The sequence below is a fragment of the Semicossyphus pulcher genome, unplaced genomic scaffold (genome assembly GCF_022749685.1).
Source record: "Semicossyphus pulcher isolate SPU_LCO1_2020_fin unplaced genomic scaffold, fSemPul1.0.p SCAF_15, whole genome shotgun sequence".
NCBI lineage: Eukaryota > Metazoa > Chordata > Actinopteri > Labriformes > Labridae > Semicossyphus > Semicossyphus pulcher.
Window position 1 is genome coordinate 3,254,029 of NW_027211659.1, and position 27,614 is coordinate 3,281,642.

Sequence of the window (27,614 nt, forward strand, 5' to 3'; positions counted from 1 at the left end):
TGTGCTGCATTTCTGATCCTGCCTGCAGTCTGGGGAGAAAATGGAGGCTCATTTCATCATATTTACCCCGTTCCTCCGCCTTTACCGAGCTCCTCAACCGAGGAACGGACTTTAAACGTTGTTATTTGACGGGATTTTACTCTCCAATCTGAGTTATTCTTGCTACTTCTATCACATGGTAAGTTGAGAGTTACTTTTTTGGGGAGGGGAGTGGTGGTGTTACTTATTTCCACGACTTGTTTCTGAGGAAAAAAGTTCCTTCACGGGTCTGTTGAAGTTAGGGAGATGGAAAACCGGACTGTTTTTGTCTCTGTCTCAAACTTTAAGACTCTTTAGGGTTAACAGGACTCCTCCAAATTCTTTCTGCAGAGGAATGTTCTGGTGTCGCTCCTCTCAGCCCCCAGCCCGGGATACAGTGGGGAAGGCCACAGGACGTTAAAACAGGGGTTTCCGATCCGTTTAATGTCCAGGGGCCCCAGGCATAGACTGTAAACTACACAGGCACCATTTTGTAACGGTTTTAAAGCTTTGACAAAGGTTCACAAAGTAAACTGCCAAACACAACTGCCTGATTGTACATTATTCCCATTGGCAAATTGTCAAGTAAGTTCTGTTATGCTGAAATTGCATTCTTTTTGCAGCAAATCTGGATTTAAGGTCCTATTAGGGGCCCAAACTCCATGTTTGGTACCTCTAATCTATTGTAAAGGGCGTCCGGGAGTTACTCAAGCATATTTTGTTTGATAATTTGTTGTCTTTTAGAATACCTTGTAATAATTTCAACCTTTAAGTGGAGTTTCTAGAGCAAAACTGCATGCACAAGGCGCATAATACACTGTAGCATGTAGTCAAAACAGGCTGTGCAGAGGTATAGGTGTCTCCAAATTAACCCTGAAGTTTTTTTAAGTTGTGGGATGTTTTTTTTATTTGTCAAAGATGACCCAATAAAGAATGAGTAACTTCATCTATTTGGATAATACAGTCAGGGAATGGCCTAATTATTGTGTAGTTTTAATTTCCTACTTTTACTCCCAAGCCTAAAGGCCTGCATAGTTTGGCACTGATGCAGCCATGTGTTTCATTCAGGTGTGCTACAATTACTACTACTACGCTCACACACACACCTTCTGTTTGACACACATGTACAACATTTAATCACCAGCGGTTTTTGCATTTTATCAGTTCAGGTGTTGGATTTCTTAAGACCTCGCCTGGCAGCAGGGACACGGTGCCTTCAGTGCCAGCAGAGTCCTTTTGCAAACCAAAGTGTAATTTAGACATGTTTTGCTCCTGCCTTTGTGTTTCCTAAGGCGAGAGGTCACATTTTTTAAACAATCATGCCTATTATAAACAGGCGATGATGGTGCAACAGTGTGGTCAGGTATCAGGCAGCACAGCTGGAGTCAATCCTGCAGAGGCATCTGTCAGGGAAGAACCACAAGGATGACTGCAGATGTTAGCTGTGGCCATTTAAACTGTTGTTTGTTTTATTGTAAAGCAGCATGTAACTATTTCTCGCTCTGAAGCAGGTGACAAAATAGCAAAGAGATTTCGGATGAGACGGCCACTGTGTCCACACAGGATACGGCTCTGCTGCTTGTGCTGCTGAGCCAAGGGGAGGCCTGGATTGAATTTAATGTGCATGTGTGTCTGTTTCTGGGGATCACTGATCACCACAAACTGTAGAACAATGCTGGTATAGTGTCTGTGACGTCACATGTAGATTGCACAAGACATGTTTTGAATGCAGAATGAAGTTGGATTTACCATCATTCCTGTTAACCTTGGCTTAGATTACAGGGCTTCTACAATCCATCCTGTTTTAGATTATACCCAATACACACGTACTACATTCAAAATCAATATAATGTGTGTAAGAAAGATTTTAAACTCATCTTTGGAGGAAGTAATACACCACTTTAGCTTTCTCTTTTTAATCATACACTAATGTTTACCTCAATTGTTCTCTTTCTCTGTACATGTGAGCGACAGATGTCTTGGAAAATAAATTACTTAGGCAGATTGTGCCAATAGTTTTCCCCCATATCTCAGCAGTACAAGAAAACTACCGTTGCTATAATAGTTTCACAGTATTCAGGATGTTTTCTTCTTTGTCCTTCCATAACTTCCTAAAAGGGATGGATGTTACAGTCCAGATTCTGTCAAATCTATAAAACAGGTTGGATGTTATCCTGGCAGACGTCTGAAAGAGACTTTACCTGTGAACGTCTCGCATCACAAAATATTCTGTGCTGAAAATTGGTGCTGATTAAAATCTCAAGACATGTTTTTACTCCATGTCTCTCCACCTTATTGCCAGAAGGGGAAAAATGTGATCATTTCTGAGAAAAGCAAACTTCTGTTTATTTTGGAGAACTTAAGGAAGCCTGAAAGGAATCAAGGTTAAGGACCTGTCCATCAAGACACAGTGGAAAAACGAATCTCAAACATTTTCATATAAGAATTAACCAGCAAAATGCTAATGAGGAAATTTTCTTCAAAAATTATTTGAAAAATCATTTGACGATGAGATAAATTCACTTACTTCCCGTGTAAGGTCGCTTAGTTTTTTAGAGGTGAGTTTTTGAAGTGACTTTTTATGTCAGATTTACTCAAAACCACCACCGTTTCAGGAAAATCTTCAAGACAGCGTACAATAATCCAGATTTTAAGACCAAGGGTCAGACTAAAGACACATGTTTTTCAGTCCACATGAACAATTCTGTTCGTTTTCACATTGTGTGTGCGTGGTCCAATTGTGAGTCAGGGGTTATGTTTAGAGTCCGATCAAACAAGAGATAAAGGCTTAGGCATGTATTAATGAAGGGTCAAGTATAGAAGTATGCAGGGTTTAGGGGTAGCTGTGTGTATGAGTTGTGGTTTTCAGCAGGGCAGTGTCTCTTTAAATTTTTCCCTGGTCATCTTTTATAGTTTGACCTGCTCTGAGAAACTCCTACAGCTTATTTCCAGACAGCGATCATCCATAATTCTTGTTTTTTGGTTTATTTTGGTCAGCATAGACTGTCCCATGATTCAGCGGTGGTATGAGCTTACTTGTAGTTACTTGTGGAATGGAATGCTCATTGGTCGGACACGGCGCCTAAAGCATCGCAGGAATGGAGGCGAGATCCCAGAGATGGGGCAACATTTGTGTAGCGCAGCAACCGTGGCCCCGCCCAACCCCACCAGCCACCAATGTAAAAATAAAAAATGTTTTTGTCTATACAAAGTTTTATCTGTACAAACAGTGAGGGCTGTGTCCTTCTTAGAAATGGCCCAAAGGGATGGAGTCTGCCAAGAAGGAGGCGGGTGGGGGTGTAGTTCAAGGGCTCCTTGTGTTTGGCTACTTCGGTGCTAATTGCTCGGTCCCAGTGCGCCTATACTGGGAAGTCACGCTGGGTGAAATGGTTGAGATTATTGCCACCATATAGATAAGAACGTATGTTATGTGTTGCATCCATATACACAATAACGATCCAACACATTTTCATTGTTATTAGCCCTTTTCACTATTCCCCACTTTAAGTCACCTGAGATTTAGCTAAATGTTAGCAACCCTGATTCACTTTTAGTTCCGGAATCCTGTTCCATAGCAACATAGAATACTAATTTCTGATTGGCTAGCTACTTACCATAGCAACCGTTTTGCTACATTGTTTGGAGAAAGTTGAATCCAAAACCCAGACATGGTACTACTGGTACAATTGAGATAAACCTTGCAGTTCTTCTATAGTTGCTTTTAGCTAACATTTAAGCTAACTGTTAGGAGAAAATCAGACATATCCATGGATTTAAATGACTACAAGTAAAACATGTAGAGCACAGGGTGAAAAAAAGGGTAAAAAATAGAGAGTGCTTCTTCATGCCAGTGTTATTTGGTGAAAGAAATTCCTTCAACTCATGTGTTGGAATAATTGTGGCTGAAATAATTAGACGTTCTAAGATCCTTTCCTAATCTAGCTGCCATAACACTTGAAATACAACCAGATCAATTAAAGGCTGATTGCTTCACAGATGGTTGGAATAGCAGACAAGATTGTAAAACCGAAGCCGTGCCTGAACCTGCCAGATTGTGACTGCGTCTGGCAGGTTCACCTTGTCAGTAAGAAACCAGATTCGTATCTGGAGCCAAGACATCACCTGTCAGCCAAACAGAAATCTATTTAATAGTTGGACAGGAAACCAAGCTGTCTGTCAGCTCCAGGGTCTTCTGTCACAATATGTGGCCAGTCCAATAAAGAGACACTTGAAATGTAAGAAAAACAAAAATTTAAGTGGAAGAAAAACAACTGATTTATGATGATCTTTGCAAAAATGAAATATTTCATTTCCCATAATCATGTAGGTTGTTCTTTCAGATTTAGTCTAGTCACCTCTTTATTACAATAAAAGGATTAAAACAAGTGTAGACAATTTATTTCAGACACCTTATTTGTTGAGACTCTCTACATCCTGACAGCAATCAATAAATGAAACACTCTAACATAGAAATCTGGGATTCTGTGGCTGTCCCTGTATTGAGTCTGTCCATTTGAGTATCCCACAAGCTATGGCTAGCTCGGTAGTTGTACAAGAGCAGGAGAGAGGAAAGCTCGTTTTATACATTTAGCAACACCGCTAACCTTGTTTGGTGATTTGTGATGACATTTTTGTACATACTTCCTGTTGTCTTTGATAAGCCCCTTACTTCTCTGGTGTCATCATGAGGTTGATATTTTAGGCGTTTGGGAAAATGTCCGAACAAATGTTTGATGCTTTGACATTCATTTCCTTCTTAGTATAAATTGTAATAACTTTGGTGATCCCTTTTAAACCCATTAATGAGATCAAAATGTTCAATATCCATGATTTTGGTTTAGTATGTAGGAGCAAATGTTTGCATAACAAGCTGTCATAGGATGGTTAACATTGTACATATTATACCTGTGAACATCAGCATGTAACCATTTGAGCGTGTTAGCGGTGCCTTAAGCTAAAGGCTAACTACAGCCCCACCAAGATGCTAGCATAACTGTTGATTCTCTTCAGTGAAAACCGTTACTAGCATGAGCTTTGATCCACTGTTTTAATGAAATGCAGTTGCCACAATCTGTTGAGCATCTGTTGCAAATTCTTAACAGTCATCCTTAACATCAATGCACTGTGTCTTCCTTCCAAACACCTCATATCTCATTGTGTCACCAAAGATGCGCGTGTTTCACGTTGCACCGCGGGTCCTCACGTGAGGCTCCCGACACAAACATGTGCACCGGTTCCACACGTCGTCCCATCTGCCCTGCAGGAGTAACACCTCAAGATAAGACAAATGGTGTTAAATGTCTGATCACAGGAGAGCATCGCAGCCAGAGAGGTTGACGCAGGGTGGGAGGGCCGCTGGCTTGTTTTGACCCCACGCTGGAGAGCTGCGCTCTCACAGGGGTGTTTACCGATGACCACGTAGCAGAAGCATGCAGTGACAGGGGGTGATTTTGCAACCACAGCTATGCATTGACGGGGTTCAGAGGGGGGTAAGGTGGTGTTTCATGACCCCTAGCATTCTTGAATAATGCATTAGGTATGCACCAGTTCTCAAAATGCACTACTAATCTGTGGAATCTGACTTCAGACCTCCAGGTTATACCAGCCTCATACTGGTCCCATGTGGTGTTTGTCATGTTCTGTTAACTTCAAGGTTCTTATCAGGCTTTAATAGAACTTGTTTTAAATACCAGAAAACAACCGATTATGTCAAACACTTCCTAAGTGATGCAACTCATTTTTATTTATTTATTATTTAGACCCTTCAAACTGGCAGCATCAGTACTCGGGTGTAATGCACTGGCGGCACCAACATGTGTACAGTAGCATGTCTGAGACTCTTTGCTGTGTCCTTTCTGTAAAGCCGTCAGCATTCCTGCTTCACTTCTACATATTTGGTCTTTTTAAATTAAAAGCTCGTCTCTCCTGTGCTCAACATGTAAGCTGCCCGGTGCTTGCTTTTAATTTTAGAAAATAAGACTAACATGCGCACTATGCATGACCGCAATCTCCACGCTCTAACTCCATCCCTTCCTCCACAGGCGGAGATTGGCAGCATCATGGTTTGGCTCCGCGGTGCCCTCGTGACCGGCTGCATTTCCTGGAATAAGCTGGAACCTGAGCCTTGAAAGCCACACCATGGAATGTGTGTAGTACCACACCTCACCTTCATCCAGCCCACCAGCATCAGCAGGAATCACAAAGAGACAAACAAATACGGGACGCGGAGGAGGACTCTGTGCTCCAAGAGACTCTTTATCTATTTAGGTCAGCCAGCTTGAAAGGGATCATTTGGAGTGTGTAGGGAGTGAGTGCCAGTGTTAGTGTGCGAGTGTGTGTTTCCCTTTTAGAGTAGGTGCCTGCCCTGGGCACTGAGGCCATGAGGCCCAAAACTTTCCCAGCTGCCCCGTATGTGGGCAACACGCGCCAGAGGCTCCAGGAGATTAAGGAGGGACTGAAGCAGCCGGCCAAGCTGGTGAGCCAGGCCCTGCACGGGGGCAGCTCCCGGAGCGAGGGCGGCAGAGGGGCCGACTGCAAGAGCGGGAAAGACACGGCAAGCCGCCAGCAGCAGCTCCGACCGCCGCAGAAATTCAACAACTACCAGAATGCCCTGAGGGAAATCCGAAAGTCCCTCATGCCCTTTGCCAACGAGTCGGGCCCCTCTTCCGGGTCAGGACACCCTGCAGGAGCCGGGGAGGTGAACCGGCAGATGCTGCAGGATCTCGTCAACGCCGGCTGTGACCAGGTGAGTCCCAGAGAGAGAGAGTGTGTGTGAGCAAACATGTGCATGCTGACAGTTTCTTGAGTGTTTGAGGCCATCATGCATGAGAATCATTCAGAGCGTGCACTTTTCTTTTCTTACAGCTTGAGAAAGGTGCACCGTCCCTTTGATATCTGTAGTTGTGTTTAGTTGTTTTCAGGCATTTTTAAAAAAAATCTGCAAGCAAAGACTGCTTTTGATCATTTTAGATGATAAAGTTTTTCTGGATTAGCCAGAGGAACAAAATCCCAACTCCCAAATGTAGTGAAATCCATATCCTTTAAAACAAAAAGGTGCTTTTATTTACAACTTCAATACGTCTGTATGTCCTTTAATCTCAGGTGGCTGCAAGCGAAATCTTACTTTTTAGGAATGCATGTTCTGACTGCAAGGTCGTTGTGGTTTACAGGAAGCAGTTGAGACTAGAGCTTCAATGATGAATCGCTAGTTGAATTAATTGCTTAATATTTTAATAAACAGTCTAATATGACTCCAGCTTTTTAAATATTAATTTTCTTTTATTCCTCTATGTATGACAGTCCAGAAAACAGATGAACAGATTAATCAACAATGAAAATAATGGTTAGTTTCAGCCCTATAATAAATGATTTAATTGTTATTTAACACATTAATCGGGGGATTTATTAGTTATGAATGTAGTTGAGACATATGACCTCCCAAAAAACACAAATTACCACATTTAGGAATCATAACTGATTAGGTTGACTTACTTTTGTGGTTGTTTTTGCATTGCTGTTATTTTAATCTCACAGTTTTTGTACTATAATATGTTTTGCACTATATACCTCCACACCCCTTCTGTGAATGTGCGGGACTTTGTGCATCACAGCAGTGCATGGATATGTTAGTTGTCTTGGCAAGTGTTGCTCCGTTTCTGTAACCTCCACATCACTCAGATGTCCGAAGCCGCTCTGCCTCCTTCAGTCTGGAATTTTTAATGAAAGCGGTAAAGAGTGCCACAGGCTCTTAGATGCAATACAATACAAGTGCTCCCTGCCAAGTGTACAACGCTGTGGTTACGTAACGCGGGGCCTGAGCGTTGGTAGTGTTTAAGTATCAGGTGGGTTTCCCAAGTGGGTTGTTTGGCATTTTTCCCCTCCGTCCAGTTTGAGGAATGTGAGAGCGCCCTCGAACGTCTCAGGAGAGGAGTGAGGAGGGAGCGCGAGGAGGGAGAGTGAGGAGGGAGAGGGAGGAGGGAGAGCGAGGAGGGAGAGGGAGGAGGGAGAGTGAGGAGGGAGAGCGAAGAGGGAGAGCGAGGGCCTCCTTCACAACCTTCAGCTTCAGAAATCACTTAGTGAAGTGTCATGTGGATGCTGTTAACCAGGGGTCACTTCACTTTGCGAGTGGACCTCACCATCAAACCACCACAACATCTGCAAGGAGTAAATATGTGAAATGGTTTTGTAGTATGTCCCACAAATCAGATTTTATGTGGTTAAGATGAGATAAACTTTATTGATTCCACCGCAGGAAAAGAGTCGACATTAGTAGTAAAATACTGTAAGTACCATGAACATTATGTACACCTTTCACTTAGACAGTTACAAGCATTGGTATGCACATATAGACACATATATATTGATTGTAGATACATTGATATGGACGATTTACTTATAGATATTTATAAATAGATCTAGATAGGTATGGCTATGAATAGGGATACAAAGATATATAAATAAAGATGGAGATGGATGGATTAAAGATGGATATATATAAAGATATAGATAAACTACTAACTAGATAAACTACACCAAAGTGTTCTGTTGAACCATGCAAGGTGGCGCTATGGAGCAAAGCCACCGTGCCCCATTTCTGAAATGTAATTAAAACTCAGATTTTCCCCGTGTTAGATGTTGGTGAACCAACTTTCGTAACTTTTCGAGCATGGCTTAGACCTCTCATCCATTGGTGCTTTAATATAAAGAACAAATTGATATTTATAAATAATAATGAAAGTAACTAAGCCGATCTGTTACAAAGTTGTGGATAAGGAGTCATAAATTCATCACGATGCCCTTTTGTTACATATCGGCTCAAATTAAGAGCATTGGTGGAGGTTTGTTGCTACAAGGTACCACGGACGGTAAAATTAAATCAGGAAGTGCAGCTTTAAAGCATATTAAATGCTGTGACCGCACATGGAGATTTATCCTGCTGCAGGATTTACAGAGAATTGAAAAGGGAAATTCATCATACTGCATGCGAAGCCGACAAACAGTAAAAACAACCCGTAACATAGTATGGTACCTTTTGGGAGCTGTTAACAAGCTTTTTTTGGGAAATTCCCCTTTAGTGAAGAGAGAGAGAGAGGCAGGTTTAAGGGGCAAATAACTTAATCACAGCATGTCATCACACAATGCAGCTGGTCCAGTTTAGATTTGGTGCAGCAGCGGTTAAAGGGCTGGAGGACGGGCCTGTGATGTAGTGCGGCATGTGAAGAATGCTCAGCTCAAGCCTGTGCACAGATCTATGAAGAAATCCTCCCACCGACACCGGAGGTATGAGTCAGGGAGGGGCTGCGGGCCGGGCAAAATCGATTTCATCTTATCGTAGCCAATGATACTCTGTTTGTTGTTATTTATATTGCACAAGAGGGACATGGAACAGTTTGTGGTGCCTTGTTGTCATGGTGTTAAAGTGGCAGAAGAGCATGAAAGTTCATTTTGGACTCTGAGTCCCTCCGAAGTCTTTCAAACATTTTGTAAAGATAAAAGAGGAAACTGAGAAAAACGCAGCAGCCATTTCCTCGTTTTTTTTTTGCCGGCTTGTTGACCTCCATTGCTGCCACCATTGTGAGTGCACCAGAGCGTTGTGGGTCCAGTCAATACAAACAGGAAGTGAACATTCAATGGCAGCGGGGTGGACCAGTTCCTTCTGCTACACCCAACATGTCGCCTCTCCGCCCCCTCTGTCTCTGCTCGGTCAGGGGCTTTGTCCCTGTGTCTCTGTCGAGATGTGTTTATGTTTGCTACATTCTTACCAGGAATGCACACTTTGATTAATTGTTCTGATTGATTGACTTTAATGTCACAGAAAGAATGATCATCGATTTGCAATGAACTCTCTGTAGGGAAGCAACCCTATGTCATGGTTGTAAAAGAACGAAAATGAAGAGGAGTTATCTGTGGCCGAAATTAAACATCAGTTGCAAATGCTGAAAAAATCCTGGGCCAAAAATATGTGTTAAGAAATATATTGGCAATAAATCATATACACGGGCCTCTGACGGCTTTAGGCCCCGGTGTAGCTGCCCTGGTTTCAACATAGATACACTGTGTAGACGCCAGTTTGTATAGTAAAGTAAAAAATTAAATGCTGTTATTGAGTCTGTCCAGAAACCAATGACCAGACCAAACGTTTTAAAGCCTCACGTTTGTAAATTTGGCCTCCATCTTGGTTTTTTGGAGCCAGATTTGGATTTGGATGAAAGGTTGGATAAGCATTAAAAAACAGAAATAATACTCGTTAAAAGCAGACTTAACATTTGTAACCAAGAGGCTGGGTGTCTTTATATACAGTCTATGAATTAGCCTTAACTAATGTGGAAGAAACTCAACTGTTTATATTAGTCTTGACCTTTTACCTGAACACACACTTGACTGTAGCTGTGTCTCAAGTTAGCGGCTGCATCCTCTAAAGCCGAACTGAAATGAGACGCTCTGGTCTACAGAGAATTTCCTGTTTGTGTCACCAGCTGTTCCCGCCCATACCCTTGCGTCACCCAACCCTGCCTCCGTTGCCCTAGCAACAGGAAGCTAGCAGGCTAACTAGATTATTATTTTAAAGATAGTTAGTTTTTTAACATTTGTTTCTCTAGCTATTCGATTGAGTTGAAAACAAAAACCTTTACATTTAAAAGTGCATTCCTCTGCCGCTTAAGAGTCCACCATCTCGTTTGAATTGGCGCACAATGAATCTTGGGATACGTTGGGCCATGAAGGATGCCCCTGATGGATCCTTCGTGGCCCGGGAAAGGAGGACACATTTTTTGGCCGCATCTGAAGGAGCTTTTGAAATGAGACAGCCTTCGACGCGCAATCGACCTTCAAATACGTCCTTCGAAGGATGCAGCCTTCCTGTGAATTAGGACACAGCTTGTTCAAGTGTTTTTGTGTATCTTTAACCGATTAATGTTGTTGCCCAGGATTTCTTTGAGCTCTGGCTCCCTTATTCTGAGCCAGCCTCCATTTTTAGGCCACCAAGCTTGAACTTTGGACCCTATTTTTACTTCCTAAGCATATTCCAGAGCCAACATGGCTGCCATAAATCAATAATTTCTTTCTTCAACACCCCTCACCTAATCTCTTCTTCTTCTCTCATGAAGGCAGCCCTCTTTCCTCATCCAAACTCTTATCAGCTAACCTCATCTTCCTGCTCCACTTTGGCTCTCCCATCTTTTCCAGCTGCAAATTACAGAGCAATGTGGCCCGTTACATAATCTTTTTTTTAAAGGAGGAAATGTTTTGGAGGGGGAGGGAGGGTGGGGGGTGCATGCCACGCATTTAGATGACAGGGAAAGAAAGGAAATGAAGGGAAGGAGGGGTGTTTTCCTTCCCTTAGATTCTCGGCCATCTTCACAGGCCTTCTACTGTATTTGTGTATGTACGGGCCGAACTGCGGCTAGGCAGGAATCTGATGCACGCTAAGCATATTACAACGTGTGAGAAAGCAAACGCCGTGGTGTTTATGTAACGATAAAAGCAACAGGACGTGACTTGAAAGCTGTGTGTGTTAGCGTTCATGGTTTGTTTGCTGGGGTAGAGGACGTGGCTTATGATTATTTTGCACGTTTCTCCTGTGGATGAGGATGAGATGGAAGGAAGGCATGTTTTATGGCTCTCCCTCCAGGATGGACGTCCCTCTCGGTCTGTCCCTCCATCTGCACTCTGCTCCCGAACATCCTCCATGTGGCTTTGATTCGCAGGGTCCCACGCTGGAATGTGCTTCAGTCAGAAATGGGTCAAAAAGACATCTAATATCTAAAAACAGTGTGGCTGAATTGCTGTCAGCCTCATCCAAAGAGAAGGTGTTTGTGTTTGTTATGTCAGCCTGTCTGAGCTGAGTTTGTCGGCCGGGTGATTATGCGTTTGGGTTAATTTGACGGCTTGACAAGGGTACAAATGTGGCCTGGATATTTCCAACAGAAGAAGAGACAGAGAGGGAGAGGTTGGAGGAAAAGGATCCAGAATGCAAATAGCTTGAATTCCTGCTTCCTGGGCTGAGGAATGTGAGCGACGAACATCTGCCGCCATGACAGACGGGGTCACCAGGCCCGCCTCCACCTTGCACGAAAACACAAGAGAGGAAGCGACAAAACGTCCCCCTCCTGCAAATTCACTTTGTTTTTATGGTTCAATTTGTCTCTTTAAATGTCAGAAGTGCAGTTATGTTTCATTCCAAATATTTTATACATGCTATGAGTACTGGTTCTATTGTACAAAAGCATATTGATCCCCAAGGGCCAGGAAGAGAGAGAGGAAAGTAAAAGAAAGAAGGTCTTATATTATCAATTATTGGTCATTGAATCCAGTTACATTAAAGTGCACAAACATTTCAACACAACGAACTGAAAAATACATCTTTCATTCTTTTGATTCTGTTTCCTGATTCTGGTTAATTACAGTCTTACAAGGTCGTCTTTTCTCGATAGCTGACTGTTGCTACGAAGAACAGACCGTTGCTAGGGATGCGGCTGGGTTGCTGCAGAAAGAAGTCTGATGTCAGTCCGTTTACAGCGGGGAAAAAAGAAAAGAGACAAAATCAGTGGAGAGAGAGCAGGAGAGGTTTAAAGACATAAAAACTGAAGGCTATGACGGAGAGAGAGACAAAACTGAACACAGTACGGGATACTGCATGTCTTAATCTCAGTCAGATGCTGCGCTGATTCCTGCTGTCTGGTTCACTGTGTCTTACTTCCATCAGTGGAAATGTTCATTTAAAGAAGGCTACAGAGTAAAGCGTTGCTATGGACGCCGCTCTCTTTTCTGTGATGCTAAATATGCGTCTACAAAATCATATTTGAGTATTTTTCATAACACAAAGCTTCTTTTTTTTTAACTTTTTCTGATGACTCGTCTTGAACTTCAGGACTTTATCCAATCATCAAAGGTGCTTTGAGATGCTAGCTAACCCCACCCAGCATATAAAACCCCACTTGCCTGTTCAGTCATAATAACTATCAAAGTATCATTAATACAAAGAGATGTGTGTTGGTTTTTGCTGGCAAAAACGTCATATTTCACATTTGCCCTGATCCTTCTCTTCCTAATCTGAAAAAAAACAAGAGTCCCACAGATTTCGCCACAGCTGCATGCCACGTAATATTCTCTAAACTGCCCCCATATTTTCAGCAAATCAGTGAAATTTCACTGAGCAGATGTACGTAAGTAAGTAAGTCCCTCTGCTTACAAAAGATATTTTTCCTTTGAGTGTTTATTTATTTATTTTTTTAAAGGAAAGAAGAAGGAAGAGATTATTTCCTTTTGGTTGTGCATTCTTTATTGCAGTGTTTTATTATTTGTTGTTTTATGCTTCCTTGTCTTTGGTTTAATACAAAACAATAATTGAAAAAGAAAGTTTCTATTTTTTTTTTGGATATATTATGTTGTTAAAGAATGTAGGAGCACTTTAATTACTTTGACATCCTTTGTGAGGTTTACTAATAAGTGTATGTGACTTAAAACAAAAAGAAAACGACTTTTGTCGGGGCTTTCCCTGACTGACATCCCATAAATTAAAAATTAAATCAAACAAAAAGTCATTCACACTAAAACTGTCTTGACTTACTTGTAAATATGTCTGCACATTTAAATTAATTTATTTTTATATTACTCACAAATACTGCCTTCCAACTACCTCAACCTTCATTGTTTACACCATGACTGTCACATTACTTTGTAAGCTGAATCCAAAGTTTTAAGCAAACCCCACTTTTAGACGTTTAACTGCAACATGCTGCTTTTACACTGTAAACATTATACAAGTTGTTATTTCTACCAGCATTACATTTTAGAATGCAAATTAGCAAAACATTGAATTAAAAACGAGCCCTGCATAAAGAACAGGAGGGAAGCAAGGGAAGTTAAAATGCTGAGAGAGAGAAAGAGGACATAATGTGACATTACTGGGCGGCTCTGGTAGCAGCACTCTCTACTGGCTACACAGGAATGCAACAGACACACACATACACGCACACACAGGAAACCGAGTATAAACAGTGGTGTGTGTGTGTGTGTGTGTGTGTGTGTGTGTGTGTGTGCGTGTGTGTGTGTGTGTGTGTGTATGGTCAGTCTCTGGCTCAGGGTCATAGTTATATATGTGTGTATGAACAGAGATATAATAGGAGGGGTTGTATTGCAGACGTGTGCACACAGCAGCATATTTTTGTTACACCTTTACAGACTGTGATGGACACCACACACACACACACACACACACACACACACACACACACACACACACTACAGAGGACACAGAAAGTGTGTGGCCTTGGCATTTCCTGGCTCTGAGAGCTGACTGTGCCCACGTTCGCTGCTTGTTCCTTCTTTTAAACCATTTATGTTTGATTTTGTTTCCTCCCCACAAACAAAGTGGGTCAGTCTGTCTGAGAAACTGCAGGCAGGAGGCACAAGATGGCTGCAGAGGGATGAAACGTTCTCTCTTACAGGCTGTTGTAGGCGTTTGTTCTGCACTTAAATGACGAGGACATGTTTTAGTTGCTTCTGTTTTTTTAAATTATTACTTGCTAGGTGTATTTAATTAACTGGCAGGGAGTTTAAATAGTACCATCGCAGTCACAGTCCAGTTAAAAGTTGGCCTAAATGTAGTAAAGGATAAAAACCGGAGAAACAGCTGCGTTTCTGCTCATGCAAAATAATCCAGAAGTCGCTTCTATCCGTGTAAAAACATATTAGTCGAAGACTTCTTCTTTGCCTCTGACTCAAGGCACCTCTATCTGACTCCTCGGCTGCTGAGTGATTTATAAACTCGCAGTGGCTCTTTAAAATCCTCTGAAACGGTCCTGAAGCCATTGTAAAGATTTAAGAGTAGGAATAATGTGCTCAGTTCTCCTGGTTCTTGTTAGAGATCTGGCAGCAGCAGCCCCAATGCTGCAGCTTTAATGAGATTTTTGGGGAGGAGTAGCAGAGAGGACATCGCAGAAGTACATTATAAAAATGCATGTGTTAGAATAGCAGTAGAGCACCAGTTTGTGGTTTAAATTCATCGTATGAAACTGCAAATCTATGCTTAAGATAATGAGGCTTTAGTTACTGAGCATTACTTTATAATTTCCCCAATGTGAAGGTAGTCAATGAGTCAGCAAGCCACTTAAATGTAGCGTTAGAGCGCCTGAATACAGGCTGCAGTTCCTGTGCTTGTCCAGCAGGGGCACCTGAGTGTCGGAGGCTGAATGCCGGCTCTGTCAGAGCTGCAGGGCCGGGCAGAGGTCTGAGTTGAAATGTCTCTGCAGTGAGGTCATTTGCCATTCGAGGGGATTTCCTCATCTAGGTGTGGGTCCCTCAGTCGGAGAAGGAAAGCCAGATCTTCTGTTGTGTTTATGCCGCTCTCTGCAGCCTTGTTTGTTTACATGCTTACTGTTGTGGAAATTAAAATGATGTCATGAAAATGGAGGCTGCACCATATGGAAAAAGTGCAACTGAGATAATTTAGACAGATATTGTGGTTGCAATTTGATTCAGGATTAGTGGGACAATTAATTTTTGCATGTTTAAATCATAGTTATGTGAAATTTAATGAAACAAAGTACGTCAGGTTATTCCTGCACACTGCAGAAAATGTTGATATTGCACCTGGGCAAATTGTAAGTTCAGTAATACTTGGATTTATTGTGCCGATGTAATTTTAATAAAACACTTTTATGCTACTAAATAGATTTGATCCCATTAAAAATAGTAGAAAGTAGAAGCAGAAACTGGTGAAACATTTTATTGTTTACTGGACAAACTTTGGTTGAAAAGTCAAAGTCAGTAAGTAATATATGGAGAGCATAAAATAGGACATTAACAGCTCACCGCTCAAATGGAGAGTACTTTATAAGATACAGTTGTCTGTACTGTTTCGACTTGTTTGAGTCTTTTGTCGCGTTGGTGCTGCTAACTTCTAAAGTCTTAAATCCATGAAAGCGTCACTTTGGTTGCTTTTGTTTCCCCTCTTTATAATCTCAAAATAAACTAATTAACTATATTTGATAACTGTGCCTTCTGCCTAAGTACATGTAAAAGCTTCTTAGTCTGGGTGTGAGTTTAATGGATTTCTCATTTGATCTAAAAAGATCTCCGTCTCTACGTTAACACAAGAACCAGAGGAATGATCGGCATCGCTTAATAAAAGATAAACTCTAAAGGAATCGTCTGCATGTTCCCCCCTGCACATTTTTGCCGCTCTGCCTCAATCATAAATTACTCGGCAGCCAATGAATAGAAAATGCCAAAGTGGTTAACCAACATTTTTCACATAGGTGACCTACATACCTCTGAGCTTTAACAGTGACCCACCTGTTGGAGCCTGGGATGAGCTCCCTTCGCCCCACTTGTGGGTACGATGGGGGAGGGAGACGAGCCAAAAGGCACAGTGATTAAATACCACGTTGCTTAAGGAATAAGGAGAATACAGTCACTGTGATGCACCAAACTCGAGGTTTAATTTCAGAGTTTTTAGTGTCTTTTACAAGTAAGTCAGTTGGATATTAATAATTCTGGGGGTCGCCCAAGAGGAACCTTTTTTTAAGGCCGCCCATCCATCCATTATCTACACCGCTTATCCTGTTCAGAGTCACGGGGGACTGGAGCCTATCCCAGCTGTCATTGGGCGAGAGGCGGGGTACACCCTGGACTGGTCGCCAGTCAATCACAGGGCTGACACATAGAGACAGACAACCTTTCACGCACACATTCACACCTACGGGCAATTTTAGTGTCACCAACGAACCAATGAACGAGCATGTCTTTGGACTGTGGGAGGAAGCCGGAGTACCCGGAGGGAACCCACACATGCACGGGTGGAACATGCAAACTCCTCACAGAAAAGCCCCCTACATCTCGAACTAGGAACCTTCTTGCTGAGAGGCAGCGCTAACCACTGCACCACCGTGCAGCCCAAAGTAAAACAGTTGGATATAAATTAATTTGGGTCCCGACAGGAAACTCGGAGATTTAAGAATGAGTTGCCAAAAAGGAACCTTTTTTTGATGCCCTAAGCCTTCAAATTCCCATCAACCTTTTGACATCATCATGTTTTATTGCCTGTCTTCTGTGCAAGTTGTTATTAAAGATCTAACATGACCGTGCCGAGACAGAAATAGGTATTTAATTGTTTAAAAAGAGAGAGCGCCTTGGAGTTTTCTTGGGAATTTTATGTCTAATTGTTTCCCTGTCCGAAGTGCAAGAGCAAGAAAGCGCTCCTATCCTCACATTTTTGATACCTGTCATTGCTTTCTTTAACATGATTTAAAAACAGAGATGTAACTGAAAATAAACTGAACATTTTTGCCTCTTAAACCTTTAAGAAAAGATCAAATCCCCGGGATAAAGAAGTCTATATTAAAAACTGTAAAACACTACAGTGTGTGTTGGGAAAGTGTTCATATAAGGTATTCACAGTTGGTGTTAAATTGGGTCAAACGTGCAGAAACACCTGTACAGTCGGTTGATTGGAGCTGTTCTTGGCTCTTTCCATTGAAGCTTGTCTGTTTGTGCCCCTGAGGTGCAAACAGGACCACGCCTTGCTGCTACGCTACAACCTCTGAATCATTTAATGGAATAATTGCACACATTGCAAATTCTAATACGATGGTATGATAATTACCTTGGCTCAGTTTTCTTTGATGCTCTCATGCTGACTAACGGCTCGTCTGCTCATCATTTTCCCATGATTACTTTACACTTTGTCACGTCTCCTTTATACTACAAAAGAAGAAGGCACGAAAGCTTTCATTAAACATTTCTATTGCCCTACTTTTACACTTCCTACGTCTTAAATTGTAGTTATTTGACCTCGTTTTGGTGGTGTGTGTTTTTTGGGTGTTGGAACAGACACAGGAAGTCACTGGTATGTGACCTCAAGTGGAGAGGATGCAGGTGTTTGAGCACCTACTGGGCCAATGTTGTTTTTGAAATGTGTCTTTTTCTTCACCTTTGAGGCAGGTTTGGTTTTCTGTGATTTATTGTAGATCACTGCAGCTGTGTGTTTTAAAGCTGTGTTTAAAGCTTTGTCAGAATGTAAAGAAAGTTCTGGATGTTTGTTTAGATTTGTACTCATGTTTACTTATTCCGTGCTCCGACAGTTTCTGATTTAAGTTCCAGGTTTAGACTCTTTATTTTGTGTTCAGGCGACATGAAGTATTTGAATATTTGGCTTCTGTGGTTGAAGTTAAAAGTGCAGGTTATCAACCAGCTTCTCAACATCTCTGTTTGTTTTGTGCTTCACAGGAGATGGCCGTGCGGGCACTGAAGCAAACAGGAAGTAGGAACATCGAAGCGGCGTTAGAGTACATCAGCAAAATGGGTTACCTCGACCCTCGCAATGAGCTCATCGTCCGTGTCATCAAGCAGACTTCACCAGGTAAAATTACAACCTAAACTCACTTTGTGCAGCAGAAAGTTTGAAGATGTCCGAATATGTCGATTAATCTTATTTCTTGTTGTTTCAGGAAAAGCTGGCATGCCAAACTCCATGGACCACCGCCCTGCGTTAGACGCTTCAGGGGAGGCTGGTGCCATGCCTCCTTACCACCAAATGGGGGCTCCGATGTATGACGGGGCAGCAGGATACGGCCCTGAGGGGGAGATGCCCAGACCCTACATGGGTGCTCCCCCCACGATGAACTACATGATGCCCCCGTCTGGTGCAGCACAGGGCCCTAACATGGGGAACCCGATGGGTCGATCTCCTAACATGGGCACTTATCCTGCAGTGATGGCCCCCCAGAACAACCAGGCCAACAACATGTACCCTCCTGGGGCCCCACAGAAGGGCTACCCTGGTGGCATGGAGCAGCACGGGCCCATGATGAGCTACAACGTCCCTGGCCAGCCTCTGCAGCTCCAGCCTCAGCCACCAGGGGGCCCTGTCCCTTGCCCCCACTATGACTACGGCCATCCCAGGCCGCACATGATGGAGCCTGCAGGTTATGGAGTGAAAAGAACCGCCTCCTTCCAGAACAAGATGGCCCCGCCTCCCATGGCGCCTCCAGACAACTACGTCAACATGCAGGGGAAAGGAGCCATGCAGAACGGTCCAGGAGGAGGAGGGGGAGGTTACCCCGCAAACTTGTACCTGCCTCCTCATTCTCACCCGCGCCAGGCCAGCCCCACCTCCCACCAGGTCCACATGATGTCCCGCTCACCAGGTGGGGTGGCAGCAATGGGCCCTGACTTCTCGGATATGCCGCAGGGCTTGATGACACCATCCAGGGCCAGCCTCAACCTGGACCTGTACGAGCACCACTGGGCGGGGCCTCCTGGTCCTGAAGGAGCCCCTCAAGCCAGGCAGCCCCAGCCCCAGGGTCCTTTCAGGGGGGAGGTTCGTGTCCCCAGCAGAACCAACTCCTTCAACAGTCGCTCTGCAGGACCAAATGTCCGGCCTACAATGGCTGCTCCACCTACAGCTGGAAAACAAGACCCCTCCTTGGGCCCTCCGAACACCATCACCGCTGTAACATCGCCGCCCATCCAGCAGCCAGTGAAGAGCATCCGTGTGATGAGGCCTGAGCCAAAGACCGCTGTGGGGCCGTGTCACCCTGGCTGGATGACGGCTCAGGCGCAGGACGCAGCCGAGCCTCTGGCCTACATGCCTGAGGAGACCTACCCTCTCGAGCCTGCTCAGGAGCCACGCTGCCCACCACCACCGTACCCCAAAAACCTGCTCATGTCTGGTGCAGCCGGCGAGCCGGGTACCATGGAAGGAGCCGGAGCAATGTGTGGAGCTCCAGACCTCAGCAACTCTGTCGCCAGAAACACACACGGCGGCAGCGGAGGGAGCGGAAAGGGCGAGGAGAGCCAGCAGGTGAAAGAGAAGACGAAGATGGGCAAGGGAGAAAAATCAGTGAAAGACAAGAAGCAGATCCAGACTTCACCTGTGCCTGTGAGGAAGAACGGGCGCGATGAGGAGAAGAGGGAGTCGCGCATCAAGACCTACTCGCCTTTTGCTTTCAAGTTCTACATGGAGCAGCACATAGAGAACGTGATGAAGACGCACCAGCAGAAACTGAACCGCAGACTTCAGCTGGAGCAAGAGATGTCCAAGGTAAGACAGACCTTTACTGAATATCCTGTTCAGTCTTTTGTCTCCCCCTTCTCACACTGAGAGTAATCACACAAACACTGCCAATGTCTGCGTCCTTATTCAGCGCTCCCTTATTTGTTATCCATGTTTGTCCCTACCATTTAACACTCTTTGTAGACTGTAGTCGAGTTTCTTAAACATCTGATGATTCAGAAACGTTCTCAGGTTTTTCCACCGTACTCCTAGTTTGTGTACTCAACTTTTTTCTCCTCACTTCAGCTCCTGCAAACGTCCAGCATTGCAGCGTTAAGTCTTAAAATTGAACATGCAAATCTTAAAACGAGCACCCTTCAGCAAGGCACTTCACCCTCCTCATGCTCCCTTTGAAATATGTGTTACATATTGTGCAATCATACCTAACTAGTTGCTGTTGTATGGAGCACAACTGTAGTGCACGTTTTAGCCTGTTGACTTCAAATTGTGCATACTTAACATGATTGCAGAGGATAACACGAGTGTTCAGACTGGTTTAATCTATTTCAGGCAGCCATTAGTGTTACTACATTTCAGTAAAATATAAAAAATCAACTGACAGCATCGTACAACATGCCTGAGAACCATTATAGTTGAACACAATCCTGGTATGTTTATTTTGGGTCAAACTTAGATTATGTAAACATTGTTGCTTCTTGCATAATAGTCAGATTTCCTTTTAATAGCTGAGTGCACTTGTTTTTTTGTTTTGTATTTAACCTTTATGTAACCAGGAAGTCCCTCGAGATTGAAATCTCTTTTCCCAGGGAGACCCTGACCGAGAAAGCACATCAGTTACAGTTTAGGTATGAGGTGCTTTTCCACAGAGCGGACATCCACCGGGAATCAGACATCCTGGACTGCGCAAATGAGTAATATTATTTAAACGAATGAATAATGCCAGCAAATAGTTCCCTGTAATTCTGTCTCACACAAGATTCGGTTCCTGGGAGTTGAAAGAAAAATGAAACCAAAAGCTGTTTTTAGAAAGAAAATCATAAAGACTCAAGAACATGCTCAGGAAGCTGGTCAGGGGTAACGTATTAGACCTGGTGAATTCTTCTGTCTGTTTGTGATGACGATGATAATGGGTTGTAAGTGATGTTTTAGTGCCTGTCATTCGGAGTATTCTCCCTCAAGACTTTGCTTCAGACAGCGAGACCTTTGTGCTGCAACGAGAAGTCAGTGAGTTCACACTTGAGTCATGACTTTGGCCTCTGACCTTTCGACCTACTTTGAAGCGATTGAAAGGCGTTTTTTAAGAGAAGAAGAATACCAAAACTACACCCAGACAGTTATGTTAAATAATTAGCTCAATTTGACAACAAAGGTCAGGTCGCCGAGTTTAGGTCAGGCCACATTAACGTTTTGTTAAAGGAGCAGTTCGCCCCTGGAAAAAGCCGCTGTCAGTCAAAGCTGGTGTTCTCTGTAATCAATAGGAGCGATAATATTTGAAATTGGCGCCATAGCTGTGGAGAAAGTTGTACAAACAGCTCGTGGTTTCGCCCATTCTACATTCCTACAACACCCAGCGTGCATTGCGCCCCTCCCTCTGAAAGGAACGGCCCAGCGAGAGACGCTGGAGTGAAATACGGCTCAGAGCGGTACAGAATCTGAAAGACGACGAGAATATACCGATGGATCGTCTAAAAAATCTTCAGGTCTGCAGTCTACATTTCAAACCTGACGATTTTGAACAAGACATGACATCGGAGGCGGGCGGGCGTCCTAGATTGAGGAAGTGTAGTTTAGCGAGCTCCCTGGCCTCCGCCAGATGACACGTTTTACGTAGTCTGGCAGAGGTTTTCCAGGGCCCATTGGAGAAGCGGATAGCGTCCTCCAAAGGCACAGAACGAAATTGCATTTTTTTCTACCATAATGGCATTAGCGCCCCATGATAGCATAATGGGACTGAGGTTGAAAATCTGCAAACTGGCCCTTTAAGCTGTTTCTGAGACCATTTTTGAAGGGGTTGTCTTGTCACCTCACCATCTTTCCCTCTCTCATCCTGTCCTTCCTCCCCAGGCCGGCCTATCAGAAGCAGAACAGGAACAGATGAGGAAGATGCTCAACCAGAAAGAGTCCAACTACAACAGGCTGCGCCGCGCCAAAATGGACAAATCCATGTTTGTCAAAATCAAGACGCTGGGCATCGGTGCCTTTGGCGAAGTGTGCCTCACACGTAAGGTGGACACAGGTGCACTTTATGCCATGAAAACTCTGCGCAAGAAAGACGTCCTCAATCGCAACCAGGTGATTTTACACAGCACAACTGTTTTGAAGAGGTCTTGAGTTAGACCATGAATTTAATTCCTAATTAAGTAGCTAAAACGACTCCTTGTTGCAGGTGGCCCACGTGAAAGCAGAGCGTGACATCCTGGCGGAGGCAGACAACGAGTGGGTGGTGCGCCTCTACTACTCCTTCCAGGACCGCGACAGCCTCTACTTCGTCATGGATTACATCCCCGGTGGAGACATGATGAGTCTGCTCATCAGGATGGGCGTCTTCCCCGAACCTCTGGCTCGTTTCTACGTGGCCGAGCTGACTCTAGCCATCGAGAGCGTCCACAAGATGGGCTTCATCCACCGCGACATCAAGCCGGACAACATCCTCATCGACCTGGACGGACACATCAAGCTGACGGACTTCGGTTTGTGCACAGGCTTCCGCTGGACGCACAACTCCAAGTACTACCAGAAAGGTAAGGCGGCTTGTGATGATGGTTTAGAGCTCTTATCCTTCTGAACAAACAGATGCACACACACAGGATTTAACAGTCTTAAAGAGACTCTGTGGTAATTCACTGGATTTTGTAAACATGCAGCCTATACTTAACAGAAAACTGTAACTGCCTTGTGTTTGTTTTCTTAAACTGTTCAGGCTTGAGGGAGCGTTTTCAGACACATTTAAGCCCAGCCAATTTTCTTTAAGTGCTTTGCTTAAGGGCGCCTCAGAAGTGCTGTCAATAGTTCAGAGTGTTACCTTTCCCATCCAGCTAATTCAGCCTCTGTGTCATTACATGTTTTCTCAGTCAAGTTTAACATCATTGTCCTCTTCTTCTTCCTCCAGGGAGCCACGTCAGACAGGACAGCATGGAGCCCAGTGACTTCTGGGATGACGTGTCGAACTGTCGCTGCGGCGACCGGCTGATGACGCTGGAGCAGCGTGCTAACCGGCAGCACCAGCGCTGCCTGGCTCACTCCCTGGTGGGAACTCCAAACTACATCGCTCCAGAGGTGCTGCTGCGCAAAGGTGGGTGAGGCTTCTGCTTTGTGGAGAGCATCTGCAAAGACTTCACACAGGTCATTTGTATTTATTAAGTAAATGGAGATTATAGATCAAATTATATTTGTGGTATGTGTGCAGGTTACACCCAGCTGTGTGACTGGTGGAGCGTGGGAGTGATCCTGTTTGAGATGCTGGTTGGACAGCCGCCCTTCCTGGCCTCCACACCTACCGAGACTCAGATTAAGGTCAGTGAAGAAGAAAAGAAATGTCTCCTACTTTGATTTGAAAATGTTACCATTGACCAGTGGATGAATGAACTGATGCAGGGACACCAGGGTGACATTTAGTCGCAGCAGGCCAGTGACAAATCTGTCCAGTCTGCCCACCTCTTTTTGGGCAGCTCCCAGGTATGAATGCAGCTTCAGACACCATGTTTACAGTCGTTCCTCCTTTTGTTCAGTCTGTTTGGCCGGGTGAGACGAAGGCCATTTCAATACAGTTGGCATCAAATAACAACACAAATGTGTCCTCTATTTGTCAACAGCCCCAAACACAAGTCTTCCACCAAACCATCCGCTTTCTTTTCTACTTTCCAAACAGATTATATCAGTAAAAAATCTGCCTCTTACATGGGCTATGTTAACTTTATCTTTTCTTCCTCCCCCGTCTGCAGGTCATTAACTGGGAGAGCACTCTACAGGTGCCCGCTCAGGTCAAACTGAGCCCTGAGGCCGTCGACATCATCGGTCGCCTCTGCTGCTCTGCTGAGGATCGTCTGGGTGCCAACGGCGCCGGCGAGATCAAAGCTCACCCTTTCTTCACTCAGATGGACTTCTCCAGCAATCTGCGGCAGCAACCGGCCCCCTACAGACCCAAGATCGCCCACCCGATGGACACGTCCAACTTTGACCCCGTGGAGGAGGAGGGCGGCCCCGGGGCGTGGAGCGACAGCGGGGACAGCACCCGGGCTTTGGACTTGCTCTGCTCGCCTCATGGGAAGCACCCAGAGCACGCTTTCTACGAGTTCACCTTCCGCCGGTTCTTCGACGACAACGGCTGCCCTTTCCGCTACCCCAAACCGCCTGAGAGCTGCGAGGGGCCGCAAAGTATCACCGGAGCCGCCTGCATGGGCCCAGAAGAGGAGGAAGAACAAGAAGAGGAGGAGGAGGAAGAGGAAGATATGGAGGAAGAGGGCGAGCAGGGGGAGGGATGTGAGCCGGTGTACGTCTAGAGATGTACCTGTTTATAACTAACGCTAATCATTCAGCTCATGGACCTCCCGCCTGCTCTTCTTCTGTATGTGTGCAGATGCTGCACAGGTGTGTCTGTGTGTTTTTATGCAGATCTGGCGTGTGTGTGACTGTTACAGGAGCAGGATTGACGAACATCGCCACCTTGTGGAATCTATAGCGTGTCCACAACGACTTCAAATAAAAAACTCCCCTAATTTGGGACCAAGAAACAACATTCTGCATCACGTGGAAGCATCTGCATCTAGAAGAGCGAGACTTTGTACAGGTTGAAAGGATACAGTAAATATTCATGGGAATGTAAGGATGGATCACAAGAGTTGTGGTTCTTCCAGAGATTTCTTGTCCCATTCCTTCCACCCTTGTGTCTTACGGACGACTGAAACACCTGCACGGTGACCTTCTGACACAGGAGCGACTTCCTGTTCCACCTGAGCTGCTTTAGACTCGAGTATTGGACACAGTAAAGTAAACAGTGGAAGCAGTTGATAGTGGAGAATTGAGGATGAATAAGTAACACGCCTCTTTCACAGCTGCTGCAAAATAAGCTACAAAGACACACGCACGCACATGCACACACTCACGCACACACTCATCCTGTACAGGTTGTGCTCAGCCATGAAAAAGGTGTCTATCTCTGCAGGTAGATGTCGGAGTCCATGATGACGTTTCAAAAATAGTGGAGCAGCCGATTTGGGGTGTGAGAGAAAATGCGTCCCGTTAGGCAGCATCTGGTTTTTGTGGTTTTTGATTTCTGTGTTTTCAGTTTGAATTGCTCAACTTTTAGCAGATCAAATTTAAAAAGTCTGAATCCATTAAACCAAAAAAAGGTTGCTCCGTCTATATCGTAAATCCTCAGCTGCCTTATTTTGTGCCAACTCCAGTTCATTCAGTGTAATGTCAGATGGAGCCGGATTCTTCCTCCCTCAGAGGTTGCTGTTATGAATATCCTTATGTTCATACAATTCTTCCTGATAATGATTCTCTAATCTAAGGACTAGTTAAGACTGCCAGCACAAACCTGTTTTCTGGCATATCCAATTTGAATTTCGGACACTTAAAAAAACACATAAAATGCAAGTTTTCTAAGCCACATGTGGAGCTGTTTTGAAATCCGGATGCTCAGGCTGCTCAAATCGGATTTAAACGTAGGGTTATTGTTTGTTACACTTACAATACAACACAAAAAGACTAGATCACTTGCTAGTCTCACTTCTTATTTGAGAATCAAGTCAGATGTTCCTGCAGTTTTTCTGATCCCTTCAAAGCTCGCCTCCAAAAACATCCATGCCCTACACAAGCACAAAGAACGTAGAGGAAGTAGAGTTTGGTTTGGATGCATGCATTGCTTTTCTCCTCTTTACCTACAGGAAGAATCGGATCACTTGCGATCACGTTACACTTGTTGTTTACCGGGGCTGCAGGTTGCTCCCATGCTTTGTTTTAGGGAAAGAACTGATGAAAGACTGAATCAGGGTTCAGGAGGATTAAGAGAAACAGTGATCGCTTCCTGATTCTGTCAAACACATGAACACACATTCACCATGGTGCACGACTTTACAGCTATTTTTCAAAGATTGCTCCTGCAGTTGCATTGTAACTTAACCAGCCTCCTCTTCTCTCCTGGAGGCAGTCATGAAAACACAAAGCAACATGTTCTTACAACAGCAAACGTGTGATAGTATGACTATGTGCAATACAAAAAATACATTATATATAGTTTTCTAAACACTTAATATCCTTTGTTTTGTACTGAAATGTACAAATATATTGGTTTATATATATTTTCTTTTTTTCAGTTACAACATGCTGCTTATTATTGTGGTTAATATTATTTACTTTATTATTATAATTGTTACATTTGTACCTTTTTGTTTTGGCTTACAGAAGTGTTGGCTTTAACCGCAGAGTGTGCGTGGGTTTTGAAAGTAATGAGCTGTGTGCCTTTCTTATTGAATGTTGGAGTGCGTGTCGCCGCTCGATGACGAAGGAGACAGCGATGATTGACGATGACAATGATCAGTGTTTGAGGAAAACGTGGATGGTGATCGCTTTTCGCCTCCTGCCGCCGGGCTGGTCCTGACTGCAGGAGAGAAAGGGGGTGAAAGGATTCTGGTTCAGGATGAGAGATGGGAGGATAACATGACGATGAGGAGTGAGGCGGGTCGGCTTCAGGAAATGTGATCTGAAAAAAAGAATGAATAGCTTTCTCTATTTTACAAAAAAAACGGTTAAACTGCAACAAAGAGTTTGTGTTTGGTACATTTTCCTTATTTATCCGAAATGACCACAAGTTTGAGTGTTGTTAAACTCTTGTTCTTTTACTACAGACTGTGCCATGTTCTGTTTTTGACAACACTACCAACCAGTACCTTCTTGCTTTTTGACAATCAGCACACAATAACGGCTCTCGTTGCGTCAAACTGAACTGTTTGCCAAACGTTTCTAACAGTATTCTGAATTTAATGCCTAAGGATGCTACAGGAGTCAGAACTCTTCAGTGACTCTCTGATGGCAGAATGATGGAAAATGTGTGGATCGGATTTGTTACAAAAGATATCGTGTTTATTTTTTATTTTTGCTTGACAATGTATTGTGTTTATGTTGTCTGTAAATGTGCCTTGTGTTCTAAAGTGAGCAGCACAATCTTAACGGATTGCCTTCGTATAATAATCACTTCTTCACAGACCTCTTTCACCTGTTTTCACTCTTGGTTTGGGGAAGCTGACGAGCGCGCTGCACGTTCACTCTGGCTTTGTTTACATGCACCAACAACCTGCTTCCTCTGCTTGTCTTTCACTAAGAGTAGTTCAAATTAGAGGAGGCAGACTTTGAGGGAAGGCTGGTAATAACTTAGTCGTCAATGGAAAAATAATTGCCAACGATTATGATAATGTATTAATTGTTTCTGTGATTTTACAAGCATAATGTCACACATTTGCTGGTTCAAGCATCTTAAAAGGTAAAGCTTTAACGCTTTCTTTGTAGTTTATTAAACAACCCAGACTCCTAAAAGTTGGGACAGAAATACCATTAAAATGATCCTTTTTCTGTAACTTAT

The 27,614-nt window shown here is 43.9% G+C and overlaps 1 protein-coding gene across 1 annotated transcript; it reads left to right on the forward strand.

The window, feature by feature from the left end:
• The first annotated feature begins 30 nt into the window (after positions 1-30).
• On the forward strand, positions 31-27,086 carry lats2 (large tumor suppressor kinase 2). Its single transcript, XM_069663155.1, has 9 exons — positions 31-178; positions 6,060-6,763; positions 18,247-18,379; positions 18,468-20,062; positions 22,100-22,327; positions 22,422-22,776; positions 23,145-23,327; positions 23,442-23,548; positions 23,977-27,086. The coding sequence occupies exons 2-9, from the start codon at positions 6,398-6,400 to the stop codon at positions 24,532-24,534; spliced, it is 3,525 nt and encodes a 1,174-aa protein (XP_069519256.1). The 5' UTR covers positions 31-178; positions 6,060-6,397; the 3' UTR covers positions 24,535-27,086.
• The last annotated feature ends 528 nt before the right edge of the window (positions 27,087-27,614 follow it).

What these genes read in the sequence shown, in the direction of transcription:
- lats2 (XM_069663155.1), top strand. Translation starts at nt 6,398, where the DNA reads ATGAGGCCCAAAACTTTCCCAGCTGCCCCGTATGTGGGCAACACGCGC. An exon ending in TCAACGCCGGCTGTGACCAG is followed by an intron (nt 6,764 to 18,246) that starts GTGAGTCCCAGA and finishes TGTGCTTCACAG; the next exon opens with GAGATGGCCGTGCGGGCACT. An exon ending in CTACCGAGACTCAGATTAAG is followed by an intron (nt 23,549 to 23,976) that starts GTCAGTGAAGAA and finishes CCCCGTCTGCAG; the next exon opens with GTCATTAACTGGGAGAGCAC.